Raw genomic sequence first — 23,145 nt, 5'->3', positions numbered from 1 at the left:
TAGTTATATTATTGATTATTATTTAACAACGTATGACGTAAATTGAACATATATCGCATTAGACGATACTAAAGCGTACCATGCAAAATATACCGTAATGTTATTTGCATAAAGTACCTATATTTTATATTTAACATACGAAGTACATATGAATATCATATCAATGCAACTAGCAAATAGCTCGATAGAGAGTTAATTAGTATCAGAACTAGAAAATTACGTGCAATCGTTATGAAGTACGGCTCATTGCACGCTTAAATGTAGCACAATACACATCTCGTTTTGGGAATTTGCTATCGCGAGAAAAAGGAAGAGAGAGAGAGAGAGGGGGGGGGAGAGAAAGAGAGAGAATATTGCAATGCGCAATATTTTTGTTGGAGAGCACACTTTCTAGAATAAGCAAGAGTATATGTCTTACTTCGCGCGCGAGTTAAGCTACTAAATTGAACTTTATGCATTGTACCTCGGGGGATTTCGATATTGCGATATCGGTCTTGCATCGTGGATTCCTGTGAGAAAAAGTGTACAAGTAACACGCAATACGTTTTCCATCGACGTGAGAATTTCCATGCGTCGATCAGAATTCTGTGACACTGAAATACTCGATTCGCGGCACATCCTTCCAGCGCGGTGATTAATAGATGAAGATAAAATCTATGTATGTTTCGCGCAAGGTCTCTTTTGTCTTTTGCATTTGATATGGGACTTGAATCCTTGGAATAAATACTTGACCATTATAGAATTTATAAGCAAGAACAATTGATAATTTTATAAGTTGGATTTTGTATACGATTTACTTTAAGTGTAATTTTATCTATTAATTGATTAAAATTTTAGTTGACTGAAGTAATCCATTAATCAATAATCAAAATTAATTATTATATATGTAATCTAATTTATAGTCGATTTAATGATATTGCTTCCTCATAGAGAAAGCTTTGTAATGGTGAAAAATTTTTTTTCGAGATTTTGATGGAAATAGGTTTAGAATGTTCTAAAATGTCGAAAAATCATATTAGTAAAAAATATCCGAAAGTATGTATGTATGTGTGTGTGTGTGTACGGATTTTTGTACACGCATCTATACTTCTACAATTTTTTAGATACCAGTTTGAATTTTTGCACACAAATAGAGTATCATAGAAAGTATGTCTTCCTCAAATTTTATTGAAATCGGTCTACCGGTATAGATTTTATGCAGATTTTCCTTTTTTTGAAAAATGTGTTTTACGCTGCCGCTTTCTCAATATTTGAGATAACGATTTATTTTTAATTTTATTATATTTTCCAGTTTTTTCTACCCCTATTTCATATATAATTCATTAAAATTTGATTGATCAGATCTCGTATTACACACATTTGAAATTTCGAAGAATTCGTACATACATAGAAGCTTTATAAAACTTGATCTGATCAACCAAATTTTAACCAATTATATATGAAATAGGGGTAGAAAAGACTGAAAAATATAATAGAATTAAAAATAAATCGCTATCTCAAATATTTATAATATCGGGCTGATTTTTTTTATCGATAAAGTATCATTTAAGAAAGGTTGGTATTGAATTTGGCGAAATCTGCATATTGTTTTAGTTTTTAAGTGGACAAGTATTTTTAGTATTTTTTAGTGAATGTACATAATTATTTACGCAGTCCCCAAAAGAGTTAAGTGTGAAATCAGAACCTTTGCTAACACAGCTTTCTCTATGAGAGGAAGCCAAAACAAATAAATACCGATAATTATACCTCGAATAAAATAAAAACTTGCTCACTTAGGAACTATGAGGAAGCAATGTGCAAGTTTCTACTTGCACAATTAAAAACTACGAGGAAACAATGTGCAAGTTTCTACTTTTAATTATTAATAATTAATGTGGAACAAATTGAAGCAAATTAATCAATTAATACTTAATCGTTGTATATGTATAATCACGATTTGTCAAATTGTAATTAATCTAGTCGATTAATTTAGTGAAATAAAAATCGATTAATTTAATTTTAAAAATTGGTAGTCACAGTCACTAATTCAATCATTGATTAATCAGTGTTGTTAAGAACTAGGCTAAGAACTAAGTTCACACATATCACATTAACATTTCATGGTTATTTCTTGATTGTGAGAGCAAAAAGAAAATGTTCAAAGTTTCGCCATCAGTCAAAGGAGCCGTTGCCGCTGAGAGCTTGGGCGAACGACCGCACCGGTGCCGGGAGATATTATTGTCTTCATAAGTATTTTAAAGAAAAAAAGGTTCATAATAAAAAGTTCACGCGTTCTCATACACGAATAGAACTAATTTATCAGATTAATATCTTTAATCGATTAAACTAGTCACGATTACATATATATGACAATTGATTAATTTCGATTATTGATTAATAGATTATTTTAGTCAACTAAAATTTTAATTAATTAATGCCTATCTGCTTTAAACGAAGCGGGTAATAAAATAATAGCTCAAAACTATTGAGATAGGTACAACTTATAATTACAATTTTAAAATAACCTCATATTCATATCAAATTACAATTTAATATTTTTGTATAGTTATAAAAAATATTCGTTATGCTATTGTAAAATATATTTATATGCAATTTATTTTTTACAACTGTTATAAAAAAAATATCGAATAATGGGACGATGAAAAGTAAATGTAATGCTTTGCATATAATAGAATTTTATTGGACGTTACACGTTAACAATAAAGGCAAATGTAATCCTTTTAATCTTACATAAATCTAAAGTTTATTACAAAATTAACACTTTTAATGTAACTTTCATCAATCCGTTCAAATTTCTTTTAAATGCATTGTTATTATTTTAGTACTTTGTGTACAACAATGTGTATCAAAGAAGTGGTTGGAATATGAAAGAAACATCATAATAAAAACGTGCATTTTTAATGTAAAAATATGTGATTCGTGCTCATTGCTTCAATGTGGAACTGAGTATCTCGCACAAGCTTAATGCATTTTATTCAAATAAATTTTATTGTTATCTATACTTTTTGCACACATTCTCCGATTATTTATTTTCGATGGGAACCTGCGTGAATATGTTACAAATGATCGATTGCTATATTATCGTGTATAATTTAAGGAAACGATCGTCTGGAGTTTTTTATATATAAATGTTCGGTTAAATCTATACACATACTCTAAAGATTATTCGACTCTTATTACGGTTTAATGTTTTACAGTTCTTAAACGCTTGAGATCGCGATTCGCGCGGTACTATTAGGTATTAAAGTATGTATACAGTAGTGTTCATTACAAACTATTCAATTCACCGAGCAACAGTTCACAGAGCGACGTTTCAAATATAAAAATTGGTGAAAAATCACATTACACTCCTAGTGTAAGTTATTACACAGATACGTTCATACAAGTTTATGCATACGTTAGGTGGCTAGTTTCGAACAGGTGTATAATCCGTAATCGTCGTCGGTCGGACGTTTCCAAAATTATTTTCTTACGCTTTATATGTATTATATTATGTATATATACACATATATACGTACATATATGTATATATATATATATATATATATAAGTTTCTCTCTTTATATATATATATATATATATATATATATATAAAGAGAGAAAAAGAAGGAAAGAAAGAGAGAAAAAAGCATTTTTATACATTTTATATAGGAATGCCTCTCGGGCCTCGCGCTTTCAGGGAAGCATAGGAAATATTCATTTATTAAATTAATAGTTTAGGCCACAGTGTGTACTAACACAAATTATTTTAAATATCGAATAATTAAAATAGTCACGTTAGTCACGAAATTGAGCCGTGTAATATATTTTAATTAATGAAAAGGTTTAAATCTCGATACCGTGATTATGAGAGCAAAACCTTTTACAAGATTGGCAGAACGATGTTGGCAGTATTCTATTAATATCGGCCAAATTAAATCAGATTTTATTTTTCATAAACTGTGCGTTTTAGTGGCATATTATATTGTATATTCACGATGATAATAATAAAACTTTGTAAATACATCTGCGTTTGAATGCTGAGCGAATGTATTACATGATAATTGGATATTTTGATGTAAAAGAGATTTTCATATCCCGTCATTCCATTTATTTAATTTTTATCAAATTTCAAAAAGTCAATCTATGTTTCTCCAGTGATGATACGCTTCGCCCGTTCTCCTCACATTGCTGCAAAATATTTCACATTTTCAGGATTGAATTACATTTTTGAATGTAACTCTTTCAAGAACAATGAAACTGTAAAAGTGCCATGCAGTTTTTCCCTTATTTACCTCCTTTCTACTCGAGAAAAAAGGTAAATCTCACGTTGTGAACACATTTTCGTATACCTGTTTTAAAGAGGAGAATTATACTTTGCATATATTTTGTTCAAAAAGCTTGAAGTTATTCAGTTGTAAATGGTATATTCTGTAGAAACATATGTGATATATATATAGAAACGCCGAGATTTATCACTCAAGAGAGCTTTATCGTATAGATTCTTTGATAAAGAAATCGATCTTTTCACAGCAAAAATCCGATAAATCTTTTTCACAATTCTCTCTATATAGATGGTTACAAATTTCGATAAAAATACAAAAATTTTGTTGATATATAACTTAATTCCAATCAAATTGTACTTTAATAGAAGTCTAATTTGAAACTTTGCAAAGATGATTTAATATTCAATATCAAAGAGACGTAGAAAAAGAGATTGATGATCAATTGAATTTCCGCCGCAGTAAAATCGACTTTACATAAACGAAAGAAAGTATTAAAATTTACAGAGGAATCAATGGCACCCGGCATGTATATCGATGAATAGAGCGAATCGTGATTTGAACGCAAAGCTAATACGCGATTGAATCGATCGGAACACGCGTGCGGTAAAAGAAAAGCAATTTGCAATGGACCGTGGAGGGATGTTGACGAATAAAAAGATACGATAAGACGTATCACCACAGAAGGTCGGAAGCCTTGTTCTATTTGGTTGTATTTAACATTTACGTTGTAGTAAACAGTATAAATCACCATTATAAAATCGTAGGCGCGACCGAGTCTGCAATCAGACTGCGATTTTATTATGGCGACGTCGAACATGCGTTTAATATATATTTTTCGCGTAATTTTTATGCTCTCGCGGTAAGAGGCAAGTGAACACAATTTTACAAACGATCGCAGAGTTGGTTTTTTAAACCAATACTCGGTGAAACGTATTATCATAGCTAATCATTCATGATTGACGATAATATTAATTAACGATTATAAGGATACGTTATTTACAAAAAGATCCTTGATGACATAAACACTGGACTGTGTGTGATCCGCGATTAAGCGGTGATATTTGGTTTATAGTCGATCTGTACAAATAACTACTTATCATTCTTGCAACTTACAAATTTACAAACGCATTGTACGAAGATATTCGAGAATAATATGCATCAACAAAATTATATATTCTATCGCCGCTTATCAATAATTGTATAACAATAATACGGAACAGAGAGATGGGAATTATATTTTTGACTGCGATATGTTTTTCTTCTTTTCTTAATTCAATATTTAACAAGATCTTTTTTCTTTTCTCTATCGCCACGGTTCGCGCATTATCTCCATAATTTGATCCCGGAACACATGCCGATAGCTTATATAAATGTACAATTGTATCAATAATCTCGTATAAAGGTATTTATAAATTTACAGATCTCCAAAATTTTTTTTAAAATTTTGCCACGTGTGTCCTACCAAGTTCGTACATCGTCGAGTGTCCGGTGCGAGTGAACAAGAACGAGTTTCCGACCTTTTCCCTCAAACATTTACATTTTAATGTGTAACCAAAGTTCTAATCCCGTCTGAGAAGGTCTAATTTTGTAATATAGTGGCATATGAAATATGGCATGTGAAATGATACGGAATATTGGAAGCAGCGTAATAACATAAATAATCGCATTACATAGAAAGAGAATATATTAAACGTACATTTATCTGAACAGACAGTCCTTGATATTCCCATAAAGCAACCGAACATTACGTAAATGTATTTGTAGATATGCGATTGTGTATTTCGGCTATCTGTTATAGCTTTTTGAATATCGAGCAAATCCTATTACGTTTATTTCAATTATGCAAAGACACGTGATGGGACCATAAGTGGTAAAAATTGGATTTTGAGGTAAATAAAAATATGAGCATTATTTTTCCTTCGTGCAATGTTTCTGACAAGATCTTCGATCGTAGTAACTGGACGACACCAAGACAAGCGTTTTATTTAAAACTTTTTAAAACTTTTGAAACAGAAGCATTCGGCGGATAATTAATTTTTAGCGAGATAAATTTTTTTTTATGCGCGTGCCAAATTACGCCCGTACGAACAAACGTATTACGCGGCGCCGCGCGCCGTGTCGTAACTCGTTAAATTCGCTCCACATGAGAATCATAATCCTACAAATTTATTATGGCAACGTGTGGTCTCATAGAAATCGAATTTAGCGAGTTTTAACGAATTACCTATCGAGATCTAGCACGTTCAATGCTAAATGTATCTTATCATTGCATCTCCCCGAGAAAGCTGAAATAGGATCGCTATTAAATGAACAGTGAATGGGAAAGGGTTAAAGCAGTTCCTCGTTATCGTCCGAAGCACCGTACATCTGCGGCCTCCTGTCCAAAAGTCGCTGCTGTTGTTGAGCCTGTTGTTGTTGTTGTTGTTGTTGCTGCTGCTGCTGCTGCTGCTTCTGAAGGAGCGCGATACTGGCGGCTTTATAATTAATCGGCCCGTACGACTTGTAGTCCACGTCCGCATAATCGAGATCCGAGAATTCCGGCTTGAAGGGCTGCATAAACAGAAAAACGTGACGAATATCACGAAACGAAATTGCACTCAAACAATACAAATGTCTAAAAGACAATCCTGGGTTTTTCAAGTGCTTTTTAGGATGTTTTCGATTTCTCAGTTTCACAGCAATATTCCGCTTCCGTACAAAATTAAATGAATTTTATTTGAAATAAATTTTCGTTGCCGTATCAATTTAATTCTTGTGTTTATTATTTGTATGTTTAATCAGTAAAATAGATCTTTATTACTTAGATAATTCTACAAAAAGATTATTATCAAGATTTTATCTTTATAATAAATAAATGTCCCTTAAATTTTTGTATTGCTTGGGTTTTAACCGTGCTGCGCGGACGATTGCACACACGAAAGTTTTATGGCGGACTGTTCGTGAAGTCTCGTAACAGACCCTGTTCTGCAAGCGATCGTCAAATGACTAGTACCATTTCGGGTGTTAAGCTTTCTCGTTCGTGATCGATGTCAGTCAATTAGACAACGTCTAAGGCGCGCCTAAAGCGAATACGCGAGTCAAGGGGAGATGTTATTATTGAAGGGCTGAGAGAGAATTATACATATAAACGGGCTATTCATTGCTAAACCATCTGGCAGATAATCCTCTTATTCTCAGCTCACCAATTGTTCAGATTAAGTATAGTCATGATAAGTGTTATCACGGTGCATGCTAGTCTCGCCTCATATACATATATTAAACTGGTATTGCGTGGTTCGGAATTTGAGAGGATTATTGTTCGGACTATTAAACTCGAATGCTGCCTAATTGATTCGAAGCTCTTATTGTTGTACGTAGCAAGAGCGACGATTATATTATAGTAAACCGTGATGATCTGAAATTGACTAAAGCTTACGTCTGCAGTATGAATGTAGAGTAGTGCAATATCATGCGACGTAATAAACCGAAATCTCGACTACTTCCAAATTATTCAGCAGATGTCCTAACAACTTTTTTTTCTATCAAGCAAAATTTGTTTCTAGGCAATAAAATATGCGTTGGGCGTATTGTATACACGCTTTCAACGGGATTGAAATAATTTCGGTAACGCACAGGAGACTATATATATACGTAAGCAGGAATTAAATATAATTTGCAAGAGAATAGCACGTAAACAAATATGTTAATTCGAAGATATTGAGATTGTTGTGACTTTACAAGTAAAGCTACGAGCTCGAGTTCGGCATCCCTCGCGCGAGTGGCGCAAATACATTCCGTATTTGTATTAAAGTAATCTCGAATTACGTTATATATGTGTAAGCAGCGTGACATACTCCGTACAATGTACCTACAGGGCTTGTCGGACGCCAAATTGTCCTAGTAAATGTACGTATCGCTCTTTGTCAGCGGACCCTCCTACGAACAAACATTGAGATATACAATTGATATGGTATACGCATGCAACGATCCTTCCTCGCTGCTCGCATTGCGCTTTTTACGTCAAGTTGCCTCACGGGCAGAGTAAGTTCGCGGGAGAGATACAGAGACATGCAAGATGTAAAGCGACCAAAACTGTTTTGACGATTTAATTCATTTTCAATTCGTAAACAACATAAAATTATTGACAGTTTGTACGAGAGAAAATTAAAAAAAGAGTATAAATAATATTTACGATAGAATAAAGCTACCGCGAGATGAAATGTTCCCTTCAAATCGTCTCGATCCGTTCCATCAACAAACTCCTATCAGCTTCTTTAGATTTTAGATAATGTGTAAATATTGTGCTGCTCCTTTTGCTGCTTTTTATTTAAAAAAAAATAAAATTTACGGCAATTCGACATTACCTATAGAAGTTTGCGGCGTAGAGCCTGTAACCACACGACGAAATAAAACAAAGCAAACTGCGTCAGCAGTCTATACTATATAGTATATGTGTATCAGTATCTAGGATGTCTTGAAGTTCGATAGTTTCAAACTTGATAGAAAACACCAATAACAAGTCTATTTAGGATATCCTAGCTGTTATATATTTTGCGTTGGGTTACGTTTATCAAACTGGATAATTTGCTTCTTATAAATCAAATCAATATAATATAATATGTATGATCGCAGATGTAATACTATTGTCGAACTTAAAGTTTCTCTATGGGGATGCTCAAACTGATGCGCGATTTCAATCTTTCGTATTTGAACGCGGTTTCTTATTACTCGTAGAAATACACACATAGCTTTTTTTATGGCTGGATATTTCTTTGATTGAATTAAATATTATTGAAAATAATATCTATTTGCTTGCAGTAATGCTTTATGTCGCTCAGTATTATCGTTTTACGCATGAAGTTTAATAGTATTATATTGATTTAAAGCGCACGGGGGATTTATTAAAAAGATATTGCGGGAATAGTATTCAACTCGAAAATATAATTCTAATAGAATTATATATACGTGTATATAAATATACATATAATATTATCGTTTCTATCTCGAAACATTTCGAACCACGCTGTGCGTATCGTCAAACAATTCGTATATTGAAAAGGGTGTGTCCGATGTTATTATAAGGTGATGTTATATAATAAATAATAAATTATATTATAACAATATAAAGTTATACAACATGTAAAAATACACAATCTTTTCCACAATATATCAAATAATCTTCCGTATTTATCAAAGCATAGAGAGGAGTTGATATGCCGTGCGTTGTTGAATTAATATTAATTCAGATGCAAGAAGAAGAAAATATCTAAAACCGTACCTGAAAAACAAACAAATGCAAATAAATCGATGCAAAACCAATGGGGCAGATCAAGATAAAAAAGTCAAGATATTAGAATTGTAGAGGGATATGTGGCAAAGGATTATTGGCAAAGTAAATAGTGTAGAAGGGAAAATGAATAAAGGAAAGCATATTAATTTATTACCCTACCTTTGAATACGACGTACGTAGAGGAACATCTTAAAGAAATCTGTGTTTGACACGCGTTACCTTTAAGACGTAATAGCGTGTACCGCGAGCCTCGGGGCCTTAAACAAATTGCTATACGACATTCCTTGGGGGGAGAAAAAAATGCGATCGCCCGCGTTCTTCGAAAGAACATCCGTGCCGTTGTGCATCAGCAGGGATTCGGGATGACTAACCTTTAGACATCGATCTCCTGACCGACATCCCGGAAGTGAAACTCGGCGTACTGCATTATCGTGGGCGCGGATGATATGCTGCGGGTGTCGCCGAGCCTCGTCTTCGACGTTTTGCTGCGATTTTTCGCGTCGCCCGCGTCCGATGGGAATTCAGGCGTGTTATTGCTGGTGCAGCGATTCGACTGGTGTTCCCAGGGCGGCTGTTGCTGCTGTTGCTGCTGCTGCTGTTGCTGACGCGCCAGCGCCGAGTTTGGTTTGTGATAGTCGGTGGGGCACTCCGCGATGTCGTCCTCGTAGTAATGCGGATACGAGATCTTGTACATCGTTTCGGGCACGCCCAGATCCGGGATCTGATGGAAGCTGGTCTCGCAATCGGGGGTGTCGACAAAGGAAGCGTTGCTACGCCGCGAAGAAGAGTCTCTGTCTCTTTGTCGGCTCTGCTTCGACTTGCTCCGATCGCTCGACGTACGCTCGTGCTTCCGGTACTTCCGATTACGCTCGTTCCGCCGATTCGTCGCGTGCCGACGCGTCGACGATTGTCTCGCGTCGTGATTGCCGTAATTTGTCTGCTGCTGTTGCTGCTGCTGCTGCTGCTGCTCCTCGTCCCGATGCACCGCAGGCAAGTGATTGCCAATGGTGACGGCCTCGTGGTGCATCAGGGTGGACGGCCGGCTGTTGTTAGTGTGGACGAGGGAGGTCTGCAGGGGACTAGCTATCGAGGAATGGTAGAGGCTGCGCGTTAGTGGCAGTGTTAGTTGGTTCGAACTGTTGCTCGGTAAGGGGTAGCTGTACTGCTGCATCTCCTGCCGATGCTGCTGCTGGTAGTGTTCTTTGTAGTTGTATAGGCTGTCGGTCTGTAACAGGCACGGTTAGTAGTTGGAACCAGGCAATTCGGGGGACGCGCGAGTGGTTAACGCGACGTAGAGTGTGCATGAGAAAATCGGACGGCTGGAATCTGAGATATTACTTCTCGGTCTCTTAATATCGGGGAAAAAGGTCTGTACAAATCTGTACATCACAACGTGTTGCGTGAAATATGAAGTATATATAGAGTTTAAAAAAAATGTGTACGTAAATATTATATATATATATATATATATATATATATATATATATATATATATGTGTACATGTGTATATATGTGTACATGTGTACATATATATGTGTACATATATATATATATATATATATATATATATATATATATATATATGTATATATATCTAAAATCTCTATCACACATATATTTTGATGCACGGGATTTTACATAGAAAATTTGATGTGCAAATACAACACGTTTGAACAATAGTATAATAGAACTTCTGGTGTTCATACTTTAAGGCATAAAGGATTTATAAATTATTGTCTGCAGATAGACTTTTCGAATATTTATCGGACGCTCGAAAAATTCTTGTTGACAGTGTTTATTGGTTTATGCTGCAGATCGAGAAGTGAAGAGAGATATTTCCGTTGCAGATTTGCGCCTTTGAATCTTTTATATTGTAAGTGAAAACGAGAAGTAATATCCCAGGTTTATCGGTGTTCGAAAAACAATAAAGAGCTCGTGTGATTGGTTAAGCGTGTGTGACAGTGGAAACTTACTTGACGCGCGGCCAACATGCACAAGGGCGGTCGCTACATAGATGCCCGGATCCAGCTTAGCAGGGAAAATATGATTTCCGATTATAACTCGGCTTCCAGCAACTCTACCTCCTACTTGCTTGAGAGAAGCTGCTGTTTTATATCTATTACGGACACGTAAATCGTACTCATGCAGTAGGCGCGAGATGCTAATGTTACTTCGGTGCTTAAGAGGGAATGGATTGACGTCTCGCTCGTTGGACGTTGCCGCTTTACACCGATCGCATATGGCAATTTTAGCGATTAATTATAAAGTTTGATTAAAAGAATTACAAGAGTAATTGCGTTCCCGATATGTGAGAATCGGTAAAATGCCGTGAACGGTGCTCGTAAAGTCGCTACGAGTTCATTATAGTTCGTAGCCTTAAGGAAATCAGATTATAATCAAACTGCTGTAATAAAGATGCAATGATAAGGAAACAGCTAGATGGAGGAATGTTTTCTATCACAGACTACATATTATACATATATAGCGTGACTACTATAGCAAATTAAAATTGATAGTACAAACAATTATATGACAATTGTATGCGAAATCTACAAGCTTTTACAAATAAAATCAATAATATAAAATCCTTAGATTTTAAATGAGTGAATCGTAAAGGTTGCTAAAATTATGGAAAATATTATTAGTATACTAACAGTGAAAACAGTTAATTTAAATGAAATAATATAGTTTGAAGGCTAATTATAAACTGACTATAGGTAGATGGTTCCTGTGCGGTTTTATAGTATTGCGTAATTGGATATGGTCTTTTATCACAAATTTTGTATTTCATTTATAATTAAATGACAATTATTATTAATTTTAACGAGCTGTTTCGTTTTATTGCTCAAAATTTCTTCAGCTCTAATTAATTAGATATTAATATCTAATAAACTAACAGCGATTTAAATAACATAGAAAAAAATAATAAAGTTTATATTATGTTGTATGATATTTGAAGCGAGAAGTTGATTCTCACAATTAGAAGTCTGACTAATAAATTTGTTGTGTTGTGTTCGTCAAATTATGTGACAGAGACCAATATAAATTTAATCGAATTTAATGTCTCTTTGCATCACACTTAGTATTTCAGATGAAAATAAATTTACATAAGTATGCTTTATATATTCCTTTCCATCATTTTATATATACATTCTCTTTACGAGTTCTGAAGTAACGGTCGTTATACCGTGGCTATAAAGAGCATTGTGTTGCAGCCGCAATACTTGATGAAATACAGCGCTGAGAAAGCCTTGTATATCAAAATAACTTGCATCAAAGCTTCTATATAGAAATATTGAATTCAACACATCCTTTCTGTACTCCTATATATATTTTTTTCTTCTTCAATTCTATTTCTTATATTCGTCATGTTTTTTACTAACAACAAGTATATTTATGGTTACTGAAGTGCAAATGGAAGGGAATATTTAACAAAATAAATCGAAGTGCGAAATGTATTTGAAAATTTGACTGGCATAATGGCATAAAAATCATGATTATTAATATTAAAAGATCAGTGAAGAAGTACTCGACAATACGAGCCAATGGCGATAGGATCGATCGAAAAACGGTCAGCGAAAAGCTCGCCCGTGGCAACGTCCACGAGCGTCATCGGATGCGGGGGGATCTTATTATAGATCATCAGTAGTCGACAAACCTTAAGCTTAGGCAACGAAGCGTTTTTCGGCGGAAAAACGGGGGGAGGGACATTTTGGTAGGTGTGTTTGGACGGATCGGCTTTTTTCGGCGTCCTCGGCGCTGGTATCGGCGGCGCCGACGGTGACGGCGGCGGTATCGGCGTCGCCGGCGCCGATCGGCTCGTCAGGCTGATCGATGCCGACGCCTGGCTCAGGGTCAGGGACGGCGCGTCCTCCATCGACCGGACGATCGTCGCGATTGTCGCCGTGCTGTCGCTCCTGTGCGGGCACGTCTTATAAATCGGTATCGCGTATAGCTCGTACTTCCTGCGGATGTTCTCGTGCCGGCGGCAGAGCCGCAACGAGTAGAACTGCTGCGAGTGCTTCTGCTTGCGCCGCCGCGGCTTCAGGGTGTTGTACTTAAGCACCGGCGAATTGCTCCTGGGCACGTTGTAGACGTTGTAGTGGGGCCCCAGGTGGCTCATGGTCGACTCGTAGCCGGAACTGCCGTCGCAGAGACTGACAGCTCTGCTGGGTGGCCGCGAGGAACACGGCGAGGTCGTGATGGAATGCAACGTGCCATGCAAAGCCGAAACTCGGGCAAACTTAGGAGTAACCAACTAAAACAAAACGCAGCCAGCGGCCACCACTCGCATATACACACATAATCCTTTGGCTTTCGGTTCAGTTTGTTTTGCTTTGGCTCTAGTGTTGATTAACGTTCGATTATCGCACATCGTCGGCACCGATGGCCCCTTATCCCCGCGGGTAATGACGTTTCGGCGATCGCGATGATTTAATTAGCGACGGTGAAGTCGGCTTCATAGTAGTAGATTGCCTGGAATATACGGCGTTTCCTTGCCGTAGGACATAAGGAGCCAATTTATGTGTCAATTTCTGAGTCGCTATTGGCATTTTGCACGAGTACCGCTGATACAGTTACGTCGCTTCCTTGTAGTGATTAAGAGGAAGTTATTCTAACGTTATGCACTTGATAACGACATTTCGACGAGGTTCGCGATTGTAACAATATTACGTTCCGCGACGACAGACAGCGATTGATAGACATTGAGTCCTGAACTATTGGAGGACTTTTTAGAATAAGATTATTGTTGTGTATCGATTATTCCTAACATAATTTTCTCCCATTTCTGTTATGCTAAGAAAAGTTATTGGATTATACGATTTATTAAGTTATGAGTTTACGACTGAACAGAGAAAGTGTAATATTAATATTTTTTTCTAATTTTACCTGACAACAATTCCTGCAATTCCAAATTGAAATTTTGTCATGTCGATAAAAATTAACAAATGGTTGAAATTTCTTCCAGTAATACCGTTTAAAGTAATCACAGTTAACTGAAATATAATGTGGCAACACTTGGAAAATGGCGTGCCCTATTGTCGATACGTTTAGGACAATCATCCACCGGGCATCGGGCCTTGATTATCGAGTGGTCCATGCCAGCAACAGTGCTTATTGCCTCTCATTGAATTATACGTTGATTGATTCGAATTGCGCGCGGATTGTGAATACTAGCGAATTAGGTAAACCGATTTGGCTAATTTTGCTCGGCGCGCTTGCCAAAATGAGCTTTTGCGTTTATGAATGTTTGTGATATCGAATAGGAGATATTTTCCGTCAAACAAAGTTAGCCCGGTATAATTGAAGGTTACAGAATGGTCTGTTAGAAGTCAGAATTCACAGTTCAACTCTAGATTTACGCAAAAGGCGATTGTAAGGGCACTAAGGGCTAAAAATTGTAATATGCACGTAACTGTATCAGCAGATATCTAGCATCTATTATTTACGGCCTCAGAAATTACAGAATCTATGATATTTTATTTCTAGCTCATCTCATGTAATTCATTGATTGAAGGACATAAACTACAATTATTATTTTTACTGAATTCAATACAATTTTCAATACGAAATTATTTATTCACAATCTTAGCCGAATTTTTAATAGGTTTAGATAAATTCAGTACTCTTACGACAATCTATACAAATAGCCGATTTTAGCGATATTAAATTAATTTTATTGTTTAATAATAAAATAGATTGAAATAAATGAAAAGAAAAAACTAACTTAGAACACTCGATAAACCAATAAAGTTAAAAAGGGCATTGAGAGTATCCAGTTGTTGGTGCATTAATTACAAGATTAATAGTATTTTATTCAAGATTAACAATTAGTGAGATATGGACGTTTCGGCTCCATTTTGAGCCACCTTCAGCGATGTCTCAAAAGAAAGTTAATATAAACTTATAGGGTTAAGTATTTCTCATGCTCTCTTTAAGTTACAGATGAGTGCTTCAAGATTGAAAAGTCAAAAAGCCATATAATTTCATGTTGGAAAGTTAGCGTGTAATTAGATTAAATGATCAAATTTCTGTAATTTGATCAAACTCAATCCAATGGCTAGAAATTGAATTTAAAGAAATCAAAGTTAGTTCACCACAGAACGTGAGTGTGAAATTAAAGACGTGGTAGAGAAGATTACATCATTTGGTCACACGTGATAAAAAAGCAGTTTATAAATTATAAAAATATTACTGTCAAAGACGGTAAAAAATATAAGATAAATACTATGGAAACGGCTAACGAACAGCAACTGAAGGAGGTTGAATAATAAATAGTAGAGTAAAAAAAGTCATCATTATATGATAGGTCAAAACAGTAAAATAAATAAATAAGTAAATAATAACGGCAAAAATATTAAAATGGTAATACACTACATGACTTTTTACTTTCCAATCTTGAAGTACAAATCTATGGTTTAACGGAGAGCATGGAAAATAACTATAAGTTTATATTAATTCTTTTTACAATGCTGAAGATGGCCCAAAACGGAGCCGAAACGTTCGTATAACTATATATGCATTGTTAAATTTTAAATAAAATACTATTAATCTGACAACTTACGCACCAACAACCGCGTTGCACTCTTAACGCTTTTTTTTAACTCCACTTTATTAGACTGAAATAATATAATCTATCGCTACTTCTTACAGCAAATATCGAATATACGACAAAACGCTGCGATCTCATTACGATTACATTCTCGAACGAGGAATGCAAGTGGCGTCAACGTTATTTTTCATTAAATGCTGACAAGCCAATACGAACGTTAATCGACACAAAATCGTCGGTTTCAATGAAAATAAAATCACGCAGTTATTCGTGTAGTTTTATGGTAAAACACAATTTATTGGAAACTCATTGCAATAATTGCTTTTCCCAGAAAACGTTAGTGTAGGCACGCGTAAAGATAAAAAGAAAAAAAAAGCGTACTGAGTGAATTTATTTCTGCCAAAGTAGCAATGTTACACTCGCACAGCACTGAATTACCTGTCCACAACGGTGCTCTTTTTTCCGGTATATTGATTGGGCTATGAGACTTCCTAATAGCTAGTAAAAGTATCCGAGAATTCGCAAAAAAATGTATCGAGGCAACGCAAAAGAATTAATAGCATAGCTACTTACTTGCTAAGAATTAATACAATTTCGTTTACTTCTCATTGGCAAATTATCCCCGCGATTTTATCAAACTGTTAAATTATCGTTTTGCAATTATCTGTAAGACAATCGATAGAATGATTATTGCACAATTTTACGGATATATTGCACGAAATTACGTAACAAGCAGTAAAGTAAAGGCAGCCAGTGCGAAGTGCGAAAATATTTCAGTAATTAATAAAAAGTACTTAAAGGCTAAAGAAAAAAAAAAAAAAAACTGATCAATGCGTCGATATAAAACACATTTCAGAGAAGCGTGTGTATGTTAATTTTAATGAAAACATTTTGGTTTTGATCCTCAGTTATTTTCCTGCGTGCAGAATGTCATTATAAGGTTTCACACGAATAAAACGCTTTGATGATATACCGAATGAATCAATGTTTCACTCAACACATGCATTTCAGCAACATCGGTTTTGTACGATTATTGCTAAAAGCGGTGCGATTACGAATCTCAAATTTGCAACTAGATTGACGAGCAACGATTGTATATTTATTACTGCAAGATAATGACGGTAAATTGTCAGTCGCCACCATTAATTACTCCCCATCAATTTATTTCATATGAATATTACGATGTAATTCGAAATGCATAAATATGCGGTTAGAGAAATTGAAATCCTTTCAAATTTATGAACACATAAAATACATAGTTATATATTGTAGAGAATTGCGTTTTCTCTTCGTCGGGATATTATGTCGATTTGGCATACTCATCATGGTGAATCCGGGTACAAAGAATTCATAATCCTCGTTGAGCCGAATTGATGCTACGAGAAGTAGAATACCCTTTGTAGATGACTTGACGATTTAAGATAGGAACGCGATGCACTGAAGTTGCTTGAGACAGTTAAAATTTGCATTGTAATCTACACAATGTAATCCGATACGTTTGTAAGGCAGAAGAGGCTTACGTTAGATAATAATAGCTCACATAATGCTAAGAGTATACCAGTACAAAGAATAAAGTGCTCTCTCTCTCGCTCTCTCTCTCGCTCTCTCTCTCTCTCTCTCTCTCTCTCTCTCTCTCTCTCTCTCTCTCTCTCTCTCTCTCTCTCTCTCTCTCGTTGTTTTACATGTTTTACATACAATATTTTTCTATACGTATGCAGGAATTTCACGTGCAACAATAAGTTCTAGCTATTGAGATATCTCTTTGTATAATCGCTTCGTGTGCATATGACTTGTCGTAAAGTCCATTATCTCGGAAAATTTCACGGCTCTTCTGGTACGTAAAAGGCTTTCGACTCGAATTATTCAAACGCAAACAGGAAAAGAAGTCAGCTGTAAAATGGTGAAATTAATTATTTAAACGTCTGCTCGACGAATCAATTAACCGCGATAACAGACGGCAACGAAGTGGGCGGACTCGTGAAAAGGGAGGGGGATGACGGACGCATTCGCGCGGTAATTCGATAAGGCGAGCGGAATATTATGAGCTCGAGGACTAGCTATACGGCCTCTTAATTGCGAAATGATGATTCGGAAAGTTATACCGAGAAGTAATATTATAGCCATTATAAGAATTGAACCGGGTTTCAGTAGCTGAGTTCGGTAAACTCTTACAAAGTGAAGCACGAGCAATACGGAGGTATACCGTATGTCGGAGCAGTAAGGCACTCCTAAGTGCCGAGAGGGTCTTCGGTAGGCGAAGGGGTTGCGCGGTTGAAGGGTCGCGCTAATATCTACCCTCTTGGCCTTCCACCGCATTTCACTTGCTATCGCCTTTCGAATGTATTTGGTCAGAAAGGGATACCGTTAATCGACGAACTGTTCACGAACCTTGGTTGGCTAACTGGTGGAAATGCATCGAGAGGGTATCAGTCCTCTCGCTCGAAATCGAGCTCGCTCAATGCAATTCTCTCGAATCGTGCCGTTCCTCCAGCACAATTCAAGACGAGAGTCAGACAAAAGATCAATTAAATATCGAAGATGGTCTTCTTGAATTAAAATGTTTCTATTTTCTTGCGTTTTAATTCAAAGAATGTTGATATCTAATTTTAATATCTGATAATATTGCAGATCGATTTTTTGCGACTGACACGTTTGCCATCGTTATTTTTTCAATAATCACGATAATATGCGAGTTGCAAATCGAGTATCACTCATGCGGTTTGATAAAGTGCTGTCTGTATTTTTTAAATAAAATAATAAAATTATACTAACCTTGTTAGGTGGCGCTTGGATCCCGTGGAAAGGTAAATTTTCGTAGAACGTCTTTGTTCCGGAGTCGGGAAGAACTTCCGACACGCTGTTCACATGATTGTTATTCGCGGCTTGATTGGGATCTGCAATTGTAAAAAAAAAAAAAGAAACGTCAGTAACGTTGCATAAATTGTCGCAAGGTGGATTGTCGACGACGACGGTAAACCCGACTATCCATATAGAAACTGTGTTCCACCAACACATTCCGACTTAATTCAATAAAACGATGAGCTTCTACTAGTAAAAAAAAAGTATAAAAGATAGAACAGTGAGATAATCGTAAAGCCCCAAACGGAATGGAATTTCGGATTGGATTCCACAATGTAGATATGAGATTAACAAAGTCTGAGCAATCAATTGTAATTAATACACTTTCTATAATTAATTCTTAAATTTTGAATTCATATTTCTATTTTTTTTAAATACTATAATCACGATGTTCACTGGAAACATATCGACACGCAGCAGAATGATAATATCGTGTAGCGTGTGTAGGTTGATAAATAATTATCGCATATCTACTCATCAACAAAATCCTCTCGTACAAAGAATTTTGACGTTGCACATGATAAGAGAATTTATGTAGTTTTGATCATGTGAAAAAGATCGAGAACAATATCGCGATGAACGTTACCGCAGAAGAAACGCGCGGAATTATAGGCTACGGTATATAAATCAGAAAATCGATAACATCTGTGATTAATAGTTGTTGTGTGATAAGTGAAATTTATGTGGTCGATTGTCGTGTGTACTTTATGCGGAACTATGAATTCTTGCGTGCGGCGTGTGTTATCACCTATAGCTAAATATCCTTCTATTGCGTACAGTATACACTATAACTGCGGCATCGCGCGTATGTTTGTGTTATCTCTGCTTGCCGTATATCTTTTTTTCTGTCCGGTGATGTATGTGTATTTTTACGTGTACAGCCATAAAGTACCACATAATTAAAAAAAAAAAAGAAATCTTGCCAAAAAAGGAAAAGGGTTGGGAAAGATTTTAAGTCAAAGTATTAGGCGAACAAATCAAGTTGCAAGCATGCACGTTGTGTATAAATATTATTTTTATGCATACCTGCTCCGGGTTTCTTTCGCTTACGAGACACGTTGCCACGATTTGGCTCGTAGGATGGTTCTACGCCGTGCAATATCCGCTGCCGCGGCACAATTCTCTTGTAAGTCACAGCTAAGGAACATATCAACAACAAGCGATATCAAACACATAAAGCCTTCCTCTCATGCGACAGCTTAAGCAAACATAAATTACCGCGTATATAATATATATATATATATATATATATATATATATATATATATTAAAGAATACATAAAGAATAAATGGAATATTTAATTATATCAAATTTTAAGGTTGTCAAAAAACAATCACATGAAAAGGCTAAAACGAGACTTAGATTATATGATGTTCTTAAAATTAATGTGTTTCATATTTCTCTTGTAATTTAAAATGGAACACTTTATATGTAAAAATTTTAAATTGTGCGTGCGCGTCTGTGTCTAGGAAATATAGAGATATTTGTTTTTATGACTTCAATTTATGATTTCTCTCTATTTTTAAAAAATTATATTGCACATTAAATACAAATAAATAAAAAAAATCTGATTGTACATTTAACAAAGAAATAAAGAGACATGATAAGAAAGTCATTTAACAGCCTTTTTTAGAGCATACAAAAATGATAAATTATTTTAATAAAATCCGTGCTAAAAGGTACTTCATATTAGAAAATAATATAAAAACCTGAAAATATCATTGACTATATTAACATTTTTGCGTTAATGGAAAGTACGTGAGCATATATTTTTGTATTAAATTTAGAATGACATGATATTTAATGTGTAATTTTTGACTAAAACACCTACTTGTTAACATAGTAGATTTAATCTTAGTATGCACTGTGTATTAAAATTTTGTTTTCGAACATTTTCATTTTTAATTTATATAGACTAGCTAATATAACAGTAAAGCCTTTGAATGAGCATCGTTCGAGATGTACTAATTGTAAGGTTGAACATCCCTTGGAACATGAAGTTCCTGCCGGTACCAGCGTGGAAAAGTTAGAAGGTTAATTACATGCCACATATTCGCAGCTGTGTGCTTAATGAGGCTTCAAAGTCGTCTGCGACGTATGCAGAAAACACGAACCACGTACTTTCTATGTAACACGACGATGTTTTCATTAACTGAAATGTTAATGTTAACATAAAAGCATGTAAAAAGTCTGGAAAGAAAAGTTACGGGTTACGGGTAATGACGAGAGACACAGCCATCAGATCTTAAAAGCGTCATTATATAGAAAAATTAATTTAATACAGATAATAATAAATTTAATACAAAATTATATGCTCACGTACTTTCTACTAACGCAAAAATGTTAATATAGTCAATAATATTTTCAGGTTTTTATGTTATTTTCAATGAAACGGTCGTTATTAGCTTACTGAAAAGTTAGAATAATACTGACATTGTAAACGTGGAACAGGTCAGAGGTACATTTGGTTGACTTTTGATGTGGAAGAGCCGTTTGTCCCACCCATTTGTATTCACAAATATTTGCATCCGTTGGTACGAGACCATATATCATCTAGCTTACATTGTCATATAAGCGTGCGTATCATATAATTTTTTGTACAATTAAAAGTCACATTTAGATAGCTCTAAGGTACCAAAATAGACCAATTCGAAAATCTTATTTGTGTCGACTGTGCTTCCAGGCAAGCAAGCGAGTAGTTGCAAATACAAACGAGTTAACGTCGGACGACACGTCGCAAAGTCGCGGGCAAATAGCCTCGACTCCTTTTCTACTGCTCTTACCTGTCTTTTCTCTGGATATACCGGGCAGGGTGGCCTGCTCTTTGAGCTGTACGCCAAACATAGCTTTTATCTTGTTAGCCCGGGCGAGCATACCGTCCTCGTTTAAACTGGTCATGCTGGCTGTCCTCTGGGCGGTTTGATCTTTTCTGCCGCGGCGGAATACCGCCCGCGCCGGATTACGGCCGATCGACGACGACAACGACGTCTCGTCGAGGAAGCTCTGCCTGAGCGGCTCGTCGTTATGTTTGCCCACTAGCTCGTTACGTAGATTAGCCTCGTTCGCGCGAACGCTCAGGCCGGATCGCAGGCTGTGAGTTCGATTGACGTGCACCAGCACGCCCGGCTTCAAGGGCCATCGCGGCGCGGGCGCCGGCGTCGGCTGCGACGGGCTTTGCACCGAGTGCGAGGATACCGTCGGACTGGGCGGTCCACCGTCTGGACTATAACGATTGAGGTCACACGGGATAATTGAGCGGGTATATAAATGGGACGACGCCGGTGAGTTCTCAGTGATAAAATTAGAGGAAAGATCCAGGGGCATCCATTATAGTCGACCTTATAATGATAAATGAGATGTCCATTATAGCGTTGACCCGAGAAGGTTTTAAAGTAGATGCGACGCGTCAAATTGGACGCACAAAACCTTTTCATACATTCCATTGATACGAACGTAGATTATGCGGGATGTGTCAAACATTTTTATATTTTTTTAAGAAAAGTTAAATTCATAATTATTTTTCATTCCAAATTTTTTATCGGTTAGAGATGCTATAAGTTTTCATTTAATAGCCATTAAAAACTCTTTGGAAAATGACATCTATTAAATTTATCATTAGAAAATCATTGCATTGTCCCATTTATGCAAGGATCTCAATTATCCCATTTGACCCAAGAGTTGTCGAATGAAGTTAACTGCCGTGCGAGAGAGTGGGAGAGATGAAAAATCAAATAAGCGAGAAAGCGGATAGAAAGATAAATCATTTGCCGAAAGCGGTCAAGCGTATTGCATTTGGCAAGATAATGAATAATGCTTTTTTAACCATTTTTTGAACAAGTATACCGTTCCATATTCTAAAAAAATACTATAAAGTTTTGATAAATGAGAGTATATTTTTTGTGTCAAACTAATCCGTCCGCGAAATAACATTTTCTCTAAGCGTCTCGGTGATGTTTTATTTTTAAGAAACAATGCTGCGTTCAGCTATCATACATCCCAAATTACATTATCTAAATGGGGAACATTGCATGGCATGTCGTGTCTCCGGCGGGATCAGAGGACCTTAAAGACGGAAATAAATCTCGGTGCTAGAAAAACCTCCCGTTGTAGTTCTACAAGAACGTTTGTCTTTTTTTTTTCACTCGCGGATAAGGAAATTTTGATAAAGCGGAAGTTTGATCGATATATTGAATCCCG

The 23,145-nt window shown here is 35.9% G+C and overlaps 1 protein-coding gene across 13 annotated transcripts in view; it reads right to left on the bottom strand.

Annotated features, from left to right (window-relative positions):
• Positions 1-6,679: 6,679 nt before the first annotated feature.
• Nrm (neuromusculin) overlaps positions 6,680-23,145 on the bottom strand; it is a 162,274-nt gene continuing 145,808 nt past the window's right edge. The window contains exons 18-24 of one of the 13 annotated variants that reach the window (XR_013259110.1): positions 21,732-22,171; positions 19,974-20,084; positions 18,861-18,982; positions 13,194-13,793; positions 9,906-10,759; positions 9,694-9,791; positions 9,333-9,522 (exon numbers count right to left, since the gene is read on the bottom strand). Coding sequence is in view for 11 of the 13 variants with exons in the window: in XM_077420258.1 (XP_077276384.1) it covers positions 9,908-10,759; positions 13,194-13,793; positions 18,861-18,982; positions 19,974-20,084; positions 21,732-22,171 (2,125 nt within the window). In the remaining 2 variants the exon portion in view is untranslated. The other 12 variants (XM_077420258.1, XM_077420261.1, XR_013259109.1 and 9 more) reach the window with 12 other exon arrangements.

This window comes from Temnothorax americanus, unplaced genomic scaffold (genome assembly GCF_048541705.1).
Source record: "Temnothorax americanus isolate GAGA-0224 unplaced genomic scaffold, ASM4854170v1 Scaffold6, whole genome shotgun sequence".
NCBI classification, from domain to species: Eukaryota; Metazoa; Arthropoda; class Insecta; order Hymenoptera; family Formicidae; genus Temnothorax; species Temnothorax americanus.
Note: the sequence above shows the minus strand (reverse complement) of the source record. Positions and strands in the feature narration are given on the sequence as shown.